Here is a 10,811-nt window from a genome sequence, read left to right on the forward strand (position 1 = left end):
TGCCCTCAACCAAAGCAGGGCTCGTGGGTCCGCCCGAGCCTCCGGTGAGGGTGCCTCCTCTGGGATTCTCCAGCCTAAGGACAAAAAACTGAAGATGAGATGTTCCTCTTCAGCTGGGACTTAGGAGAAGAGAATAAAGAAAATACCAACCGAGCCAGCCACAATAGTCCTCGATGATGAAGAGGAAGCCAATGATGAAGAGGTTTTCCTTAAAAAAGAAAAAGATCTTCATCAGCTCAACCAGATGATCAGCCGGAGGAGCTCGAAAATCCATCGTCAGAGGAAGTTCCGGCGCTTTGATGGGAGATGGGTTTAGTCGATAATGCTGATTCCCGTTTTCTGATCTCTACCGATGCTTTCGGTGTGAGGAGTTCGACCCCTGACCTCTCTGTCACCGATTGCTGAGCCGGCCACAACTGTCGTCCCCGCCGTACCAGCTACCTCTTCGACATCTACACTAATAGCTTCCTACCCATTGACACCAGCTGTCCCTTCTCCACCAGCACCGACTGCTTCTCCTCCATCATCATCAGCTGATCAAGCAGGGAATGTGGCCCCTCCACGAACTCCTGATCACAGGAGATTGGGGAATAACTATTCGTCACCTTCCCAAGATCCTCGTGGAAGGCGAAGCGCCACTCTTTCGGTTTTGAAGGAGTGTCATATTCTTTCAAAGCCGGTAGAGCTCGCCAATTATCTGAAGCCAGTGGCTTCATCGAAAGATTGGAAGAAGATGGACTCCCTTTCAGGGGAGTTCCTCATAAATAACAGCATGTACTGCTCGGGCACATGTAACAGTCTCAATCTTTCCATCTTTTTCCAATTTACATTTTGAAGTAATAACCTTGGTTTTATCCTATCTTCAGGCCAACTTTCTTGCCTCCGAGGTTCTGCAGAGGTTGATTCTGGATAAGCACGAGCTTGCTTCATAACGAGACCAACTGTTGGCCGAAAGGAATCACTTTGCTGAGCGCCTCCTGGTGCTGGAGGACAAGGTTGCTCAAATGGATGAGCTCGAGGACCGACTGCAACAGTCGGAGCAAGACAGGATGGCTCACAGCCAAGAAGTCGCCCAACTTCATAAAAATCTAAAGGAAGCAAAGGCTAAGTGGATGAAGCTTCATGATGCTGTTACTGCTGCTGCTGAACATGAATCAGCCTTCATGGAATAAGTTAGTAATTTAGAGGCTGGTTTGCATGCCAAAACTAAGGAGGCCCATGCTGGTGAGGAGAAGAGGGCCAAAATAGAAGAGAGGCTCAAGAGAGTAATGGAGCAAAACCGGCTTCACTCAACCACCATTGTTGAGCTTGATTCCTGACTTAACGCAATGAAGGCTGAAAATAAAGAGCTCCAGTTCAAAATTGACAAACTCCGATCAAAACTCCAGGACCAAGAAGATTCCCTCATTTTCGAGAAGACCTATGTTGTATATCATCTGAAGAGGAAGACTTTGTAAGAGGCCAAAGTAGGCATTGCCAACATTGATGATTGCATTACTAAAACCCGGGAATTGGAGTTAACTGCTCGTGAGAATATTCTTGATCGGCCCGCTGTAACTGACTTCTCGAATACTAGTTCTGAGTATTCGGGAATCGAAGGGGGGACCGAAGAAGATGAAGGCCCCGAACCGGCAGTGGACCTCCCTTCTTCTACCGGGAGAAATGAATACCCTTCTCTCCCTTTGGGTTCTAGCAGCAAAGAATAATGTATAATATTTTCTTTTATCTTTTGTAATTATGCCAAAACGTTTTACTAAGTTTGGCACTTTTATAAATAAAAGAATTTTTTTTGCTTAAATGTTGTGCAAAAATATCCTTTTCACGTTCAGTTGATAGAGCTTTTGATATATTTTTTTCATCCGATAGCTTTTGATTCCAGGCATAAATTCTTCCAGGACCTACCCTTTACTATGAGGGTTTCATAAGAGAGTGCCCTTAGGTTTATAGTGCTCTTGAAGAAGATGTCTCATGTTCATTCAGGTACAAGCATTTGAAGTTTTTGTTAACTTTCAAATGATAAAATAAATTAACTCATCATTTGGACAAGAAATAAGATAAAAAGCTTTATCCCTCTATCTTTAAAAGTACATAGGCATTCATTTACTTAAGTAAATAAAGTTGTCAATATATGTGGCTAACTTGTACAACTTATTTCTAAAGAGCTGATCATGCAGTCTCCAGTCCTAATAAGACATTGATCCATGTTCTAGTAGTCCCCGATTTTCGTGGCACTCTTGGTGCCGTATCATGTATTACTCCCCCCAATGTTTGAATGCTTAGTATGAGAATTCGAACACTGAAAGTCTTGCATTTACCGAAGGTCATTTTTTCATTTATTTTGCTGCTCCATTGGTGGAGACAACTTGTGAACAGTTAAATAATTTGTTTCGGGAGGCGAGATTTTCCATCAAACCAAAGATTATTTAACCATCCACAAGCTGGTTGCCACGCAAATTTTAGTGCCTTGATATTGAAGGTCTTGCTTTTGCCGATGATCCTCCCTTCGTAGTATGCTTTACGTTGCTGCCTCGGTAAAAACCTTACCAGAAAAACTCGATTGGGACAAAAACTGGACGAAGGAAAAAAGAGCGTAGCGCATACTTTCAATACCAGCAAGGATCTTCAACGATAGTGTCGTTTGAGGTGAGTCACGTTGCAGTTACTTGGTAGTTTGACTCCATCTTGATTTTCCAATTCATATGATCCTTTACGAATCCGGTAAGGACCTTCCCACATTGGTCCCAGCTTCCCGGCGTTGACTTCTTGAGTACTTTGAGTAGCCTTCCTTAGAACCAGATCTCCCACTTTGAAATAACGGAGATTCACCATGTGATTGTAAAATCCTTCTATCCTTTGCTTTTGGGCCACCATTCTCACGTATGACATGTCCATGTGTTCTTTAAGCAAGTCTAGCTTTAGCAGTAATGCTTCATTGTTTGATTCTTCGTTCTCTTGGGAATACCTCAAAGTCGGCTCCCCCACTTCCACCGGTATTAGAGAATTTGAGCCGTATATGAGAGAAAAGGGTGTTTCACTCGTGCTCAACTTCGCCATGGTCCGATATTCCCACAACACACCTGGTAGCTCATCTGGCCATTTGCCCTTAACATCTTCTAACGTTTTTTAAGGTTTTGAATGACTATCTTGTTGGTTGACTCTGCCTTTCCCTTAGCACTTGGGTGATATAGTGAAAAAGTAATTCATTTGATCTTTAGCCCTTCTAACAACTTTGTGACTTTTAAACCTAAGAACTGCAACCCGTTTTCACAAGCAATCTCCTTCGGTATTCCAAATCGGCAGATTATGTGGTCCCATATGAAATCAATCACTTCGCAATCTCTGATATTTTGATAAGGACATGCTTCAACCCATTTGGTGAAGTAATCAGTTAAAACTAAAAGGAATCTTACCTTTCGGGGTCCCGGTGGTAAAGGATCAACTTTGTCCATCCTCCATTTCATGAATGGCCACGGCGACACCACCGAATGCAAAAGTTTTGCTGGTTGATGCACTAATTGTGCATGACGTTGATATTTGTCGCACTTTTGTACGAATGTCCTTGCGCCCTGTTCCATCCGGGGCTAGTAATAGTCAGCCCTAACTAATTTGAGAACTATCGAGTCTGCACTGGAGTGGTTTTCGCAAACTCTTTCGTGGACTTCTCTCATCACGAAGTCTGCCTCCGAGGCCCCTAAACACCGAGCCAATGGTCTTTGGAACAATCTCCTGTATAACTGTCCATCAACAAGACTGTAGCGAGCTGCTTTGGTCTACAATGCGCGGGATGCTTTTGGGTCTTCAAGTAACTTACCATGTCTGAGATATTCAATAAACTCGTTTCTCTAGTCCCAAGTTAAGTTGGTTGAATTTAACTCGCAGTGGCCGTCTACATCTAACACTGAATGCAACAATTGGATGACCATACCGTAATAGGATCATTTCATCTCCGTGGACGACCCCAAATTAGCCCAATGTGTCTGCTTCCATATTTTCCCCCATCGGAATGTGAACGATCGACCATTCTCTGAATCGTGCAAGTAACGCTTGAACCTTGTTCAAGTACTATTGCATGCATTCCTCCTTTGTGTCGAAAATCCCATACACTTGGTTTACCACCAGTTGGGAATCACACTTTATCTCGATGACCTCAGAACCTAGTCCTCGACCTAGTTTAATTCCTGCAACCAAATCTTCGTACTCGACTTCATTATTAGTTAACGGTACAGTTCTAGTGGTCTGCCTTAGGGTTCCCCCAGGGCGTGATTAGAACTACCCCGAGATCGGACCCTTTTAAATTAGACGCTTCATTCGTAAATAAGGTCTAAACTCTCGATGTCATTCCCGACACCAGCACTGCTTCCTTAGCATCCAAAGGCATTAACCCCAGACTGAAGTAGGCCACGAAGTCAGCCAAAACTTGTGACTTGATTGCAGTCCTAAGTTCGTACTCAATGTCGAATTCGCTAACTTTGACTGCCTATTCAGATAAAGGGCCTGATAACTCAGGCTTATGAAGGACATTCCTTAAGGGAAAGGTTGTCACAATGGCTATTGGGTGGCACTAAAAGTAAGGCCTAAACTTTCGAGAAGCAACTACGAGAGCTAAGGTTGACTTTCCTAGGTGAGGATATCATGTCTCCGCTCCTGATATTATTTTACTAATGTAATAAATATGAAACTGCATACCTTTTTCTTCTCGGACCAGAACGACACTTACCGCTACTTCCGATATCGCTAAATAAACTAGCAGATGTTCACCTTCCCCACAACAACGGAGGGCTGGACATGTACCTTTTTAGGTCCTCCAACGTCCGTTGGCCTTCTGGAGTCCACACGAAGTCATTCTTCTTTTATAAAAGAGAAAAGAAGTGGTGGCATTTCTCTGAGGACCTTGATATGAACCTGCTTGGAGCAGCCAACCTGGCGGTCAACCTCTGCATTTCTTTTACGCTAGTTAGATGGCCCGGGATGTCCTCAATGACTTTGATTTTGTCAGGGTTTACTTCAATTCCTCTTTGTAAGACTAGAAACCCCAAGAATTTACTGGAGCTAACCCCAAAGGCACATTTCTCCAGGTTGAGTTTCATATTGTATTTTCTTAGAATGTCGAAAGTCTCTTGGAGATGTTTCAGATGATATCCTGTATTTAAAGACTTAACTAACATTTCAACAATGTATACTTTCATCGTTTTACCTATTTGCTTTTTAAACATCTTATTAACGAGATTCTGGTAAGTGGCTCCAACGTTTTTAAGAAAGGCATCACATTGTAGCAATATGTGCCAAAGTTTATGATAAAAGAAGTTTTTTCCTGATCTTCCGGGTTCATCCTAATCTGATTATACCCGGAGTAATGTCACGACCCCAAATTATCCCTCCGTAAGGTGTCGTGATGGCACCTAGTCTTTACGACTAGGTAAGCCTAATATTGCTAAAAATATAAAGAAACACAACATTTTAAAGATAAACAACATATTATAAATAGCCAAGAGTAGTACCACTCGACATATACAAAATAATTTCCCAAGACCCGGAATATTACTAAGTCACAAGCTGATATAATCTATGTAGCTCTATACAAAAGTCTGAAGATAATAAGGAAAATCTCTAGACGAGGGAATAGAAGGGGACTCCGAAGATCTGTGGATGCAAGCAGAGGTACCTTGAAGTCTCCTAGAATCAGCAGCACGTACTAACCCCGAGGCTGATAGCTCGCACCTAGATCTGCACATGAAAACATGTGCAAGGAAGGGCATGAGTATACCATAATGGTACCCAGTAAGTGCCAAGCCTAACCTCGGTCGAGTAGTAATGAGGTCAGGTCAAGGCCCTACTAGAGTAAATATAATAAATTAAACGGTAAAAGATATAAGTAGAATTTACGGTAACACAGTTAAAGAAATTCTTGAAAATTTAACAGTTAAGGGAGCCCTCAGCTCAAAACAAGGTAAACACAGTGGAAAATCTCTCGGGATACCGTCTCGTAGTTTCAAATGAATATGCAGTACAGGGGGATCTCCCGGAATACGTCCGTAGTCCCAAAGTAAATATACAGTACAAAGGGGATCTCTCGGAATACGTCTGTGGCCCCAATTTAAATATGCAATGCAAGATGAAATGGCAGGTATGGCATCGAGTTATACAGTTTATACTGGACACAGATAAGGCAAATAAGGACTTAACTACACATGACGCACAGAATGACAATTAGGCAGTTAAAACATGTAAGCATGCTTTTCTAGTCTAAACTACACAATTAAACATATTAGTACAATTAGTAAGAGAAGAAATTTATGATTTAAAAAGGTTAAACATGATTTTTGCAATAATAGCTCGTGTACATACTCGTCACCTCACGTACACGGCGCCCACACACCAAATAATATCAAGATATCTTAAAGGGAAAGTCCCCAACACAAGGTTAGGCAAGCCACTTACCTCGAACCGCTCAAATCAACTTGATATCACGTTCTTGCCATGAGTATCCGACTCCAAATGGTCCGAATCTATTCAAAACAGTACAATACCATCAATACGCGCTAATGGAATAAATCCCACAAGAAAAACTACAAAATTAGGCCAAAACCCGAAATTGGCTCAAACCCAGCCCCCCGGGCCCACGTCTCGAAATCCGACAAAATTCACGAAACTAGAAAGCTCATTCACTCACGAGTCTAACCATATCAAATTTACTAAAATCCGACAGCAAATGGTCCTCCAATCCACAATTCAAACTCCCAAATCCCTATTCTCCAACTTCTAATTTCCACCTTAAATACACATTAACTAGGTGGGAAAATATATGGCAAGGCAAGATTATTGACCAAAAATAAGCACAAGGAACTTACCTCAAGAAATGCCTCGAAAATGCTCTCAAAACTCGCCCCAACCCGAGTTTGCAAAGCCAAAAATGATAAAAATCGCGAAGCCCTTCGGTTTTAATCACTGTCCAGGTATTTCCGCACCTGCGGAACCTGGGCTCGCACCTGCGGGTGCGCTTATGTGGAAAAACGTGTGCATTTGCGCAACTCACTTACCCTCTCTGTCTTCGCATCTGCGACGAAAGGGCCACATCTGCGCACTCGCGCCTGCGGAGTCCCTTCCGCTTCTGCGCATCTTGCGCATGTGCGAACATCCTTGCGCATTTGTGGGCATCGCAGATGCGGAAACTTTCTCGCACCTATGATCCCAGGCCAACTCTCGATTTATCGCATCTGCGCTTCCAGTTCGCATGTGCGGCTCGCGCACCTGCGGTCTCTTTTACGCAGGTGCAAAAACACCAGAACCAGCAAAGTTCAGAAATTCCTCTAAGTCCAAGTTTTCACCCGTTAAGCATCCGAAACACACCCGAGGTCCCCGGGACTTCAACCAAACATACCAACCAATCCTAAAACACCTTACGAACTTAGTCGAGCTCTCAAATCCCATCAAACAATGCAAAAATCACGAATCACCCTCCAATTCAATTTTAATGAACTTGCAACTTCAAAATTCTACGACCGATGTCGAAACCTATCAAATCACGTCTGATTGACCTCGAATTTTGCGCACAAGTCATAATCAACATTACGAACCTACAGCCACTTTCGGAATTCCATTCCGAGCTCGATATCAAAATTTCCACTATCGGCCAAAATCACCGAAAAACTAGCTTCCGCCAATTCAATCCTAAATCTGCTACAGATCCCCAAAACACATTCTGGACGCGCTCCTAACCCCAAAATCACTCAACGGAGCTAAAGGAGTTGACGGAATTCCATTCCGGATCCGTCTTCACACAGTTCCGACTACGGTCCAAATCCTAAGGCTTAAGCTCTCATTTGGGGACTAAGTGTCCCAAAACACTCCGAAACTCAAAACCAATCATCCCGGCAAGTCACAATAGCAGAAAAACATTTAGGAAAAGTAGCTAATAGGGGATCGGGGCTATTACTCTCAAAATGACCGGTCGGGTCGTTACATCCTCCCCCTCTTAAAACAATTGTTCGTCCTCGAACGAGTATAAAGACATACCTGAAACTGTGAAAAGATGAGGGTACTGGCTGCGCATATCCTGCTCGGTCTCCCAAGTCGTCTCCTCGACCGGATGACCCCTCCACTGGACCTTTACTGAAGCAATATTCTTTGACCTGAGCTTTCTGACCTGCCTGTCCAAAATGGCTACTGGCTCCTCAACATAAGATAGATCTTTGTCCAATTGGACAGAGCTGAAATCCAATACATGAGTTGGATCACTATGATACTTTCGGAGCATAGACACGTGGAATACCGGGTGAACTCCTGCTAGGTTGGGAGTCAAGGCAAGCTTATAAGCAACCTCCCCAACTCGCCGCAATATCTCAAAAGGACCAATGAACCTCGGACTCAGCTTGCCCTTCTTCCCGAACCTCATGACACCCTTCATAGGCGATACCCGAAGCAAGACCCGCTCACCAACCATAAACGCCAAATCACGAACCTTACGGTCTGCATAACTCTTCTGCCTGGACTGGGCTATGCGAAGTCTCTCCTGAATCACCTTCACCTTATCCAGGGCATCCTGGACCAAATCTGTACCCAACAATCGAGCCTCGCCCTGCTCAAACCATCCCATTGGGGACCGGCACCGCCTACCATACAAAGCCTCATACGGTGCCATCTGAATGCTGGACTGGTAACTATTATTGTAAGCGAACTCTGCAAGTGGCAAGTATCGGTCCCATAACCCTCCAAACTCCATCACACAGGCATGGAGCATATCCTTAAGAATCTGAATTGTGCGCTCGGACTGCCCGTCCGTCTGAGGGTGAAAGGCTATGCTCAACTCCACCCTAGTACCCAACTCCTGCTGTATGGCTCTCCAAAACCGTGATGTGAATTGTATACCTCTGTCTGAAATGATGGATACTGGAATACCATGAAGGCGGAAAATCTCTCAGATATAAATCTCAGCCAACCTCTCCGAAGAGTATGTAGTCAGCACCAGAATAAAATGGGCTGACTTGGTCGGCCGATCCACGATCACCCAAATAACATCGAACTTCCTCAAAGTCCGAGGAAGTCCAACCACAAAGTCCATGGTGATCCGCTCCCACTTTCACTCTGGGATCTCCAACCTCTTAAGTAATTCACCCGGTCTCTGATGCTCATATTTAACCTGCTGATAGTTGAGACACTTGGCCACAAACCCAACTATGTCCTTTTTCATTCTTCTCCACCAATAGTGCTGCCTCAAGACCTGGTACATCTTCGCGGTACCCGGATGAATGGAGTAACGCGAGCTATGGGCCTCCTCAAGAATCAACTCCCGAAGCCCATCTACATTGGGCACACAGATCCGTCCCTGCATCCTCATCACACAGTCATTAATAGTCACATCTCTGGCATCACCTCGCCGAACCCTATCCTGAAGAACTAGAAGATGAGGATCATCATACTGGCATTCCCTGATACGGTCATAAAGAGAAGACCGAGCAACCACACAAGCTAATACTCGGCTAGGCTATAAAATATCCAATCTCACGAACTGGTTGGCTAAGGCCTGAACATCCAAGGCTAAGGGCCTCTTAGCTGCCGGAAGATATGCTAAGTTCCCCAAACTCTCTGCCCGGCGACTCAAGGCGTCGGCCACTACATTGGCCTTCCCCGGGTGGTATAATATAGTGATATCATAGTCTTTAAGTAGCTCTAACCACCTCCGCTGACGCAAATTAAGATCCTTCTGTCTGGACAAGTACTTCAAACTCCGGTGATCAGTGTAAATCTCATAAGGAACACCATACAAATAATGACGCCAGATCTTCAGGGCGTGAACAATAGCTGCTAACTTGAGATCATGAACTGGATAGTTCTTCTCATGCACCTTCAATTGTCTAGACGCGTAGGCAATCACCCTACCGTCCTGCATCAATACCGCTCCAAGGCCGCATCATAATAGATAGTGTATGACCCTGAACCTGTAGGCAATACTAATACTGGGGTTGTAGTCAAAGCTGTCTTGAGCTTCTGAAAGCTCTGCTCACACTCCTCGGTCCATCTGAATGGAGCACCTTTCTGGGTCAGCCTGGTCATAGATGCTGCAATGGATGAAAATCCCTCCACAAAGCGACGGTAATACCCCGCCAAACCAAGAAAACTGCGGATCTCCATAGCTGATGACGGTCTAGGCCAACTCTGCACTGCCTCCACCTTCTTCGGAACTACCTTGATCCCATCACAAGACACTATGTGGCCCAAGAATGCCATTGAATCAAGCCAGAATTCACACTTAGGGAATTTTGCATACAACCTCTTCTCCCTCAAAGTCTGAAGCACGGTCCTGAGGTGCTGCTCATGATCTTCCCGAGACCGGGAATATACCAGGATGTCGTCAATAAACACAATGACGAAGGAATCAAGATAAGGCCGGAATACACTGTGCATCAAATGCATAAAGGCTGCTGGGGCGTTGGTCAGCCCAAATGACATGACAAGAAACTCATAGTGACCATATCTGGTCCTGAAAGCAGTCTTGGGGATATCCGGCTCCCGAATCTTCAACTGATGATAGCCAGATTGCAAGTCAATCTTGGAAAACACCCTAGCACCCTGTAACTGATCAAATAAATCATCAATGCGAGGCAAAAGATACCTATTCTTCACTGTAACCTTATTCAACTGCCGATAATCAATACACATACGCATAGAATCATCCTTCTTCTTCACAAATAAGACCGGAGCACCCCAACGTGATACACTGGGCCTGATGAAGCCCTTATCAAGCAACTCCTGCAACTGCTCCTTCAACTCCTTTAATTCAGGAGGAGCCATACGATATGGAGGAATAGAGATGG

At 44.4% G+C, this 10,811-nt stretch overlaps 1 protein-coding gene across 1 annotated transcript; it reads right to left on the bottom strand.

The window, feature by feature from the left end:
* Positions 1 to 8,029: 8,029 nt before the first annotated feature.
* On the bottom strand, positions 8,030 to 8,491 carry LOC138900674 (uncharacterized; the record flags this gene model as incomplete). The annotated part of the gene is made up of 1 exon (XM_070187887.1): positions 8,030 to 8,491. A coding segment is annotated over one exon (462 nt), but the record flags the coding sequence as incomplete, so codon positions are not given.
* Positions 8,492 to 10,811: the final 2,320 nt, after the last annotated feature.

Source organism: Nicotiana tomentosiformis, chromosome 11 (assembly GCF_000390325.3).
Source record: "Nicotiana tomentosiformis chromosome 11, ASM39032v3, whole genome shotgun sequence".
NCBI lineage: Eukaryota > Viridiplantae > Streptophyta > Magnoliopsida > Solanales > Solanaceae > Nicotiana > Nicotiana tomentosiformis.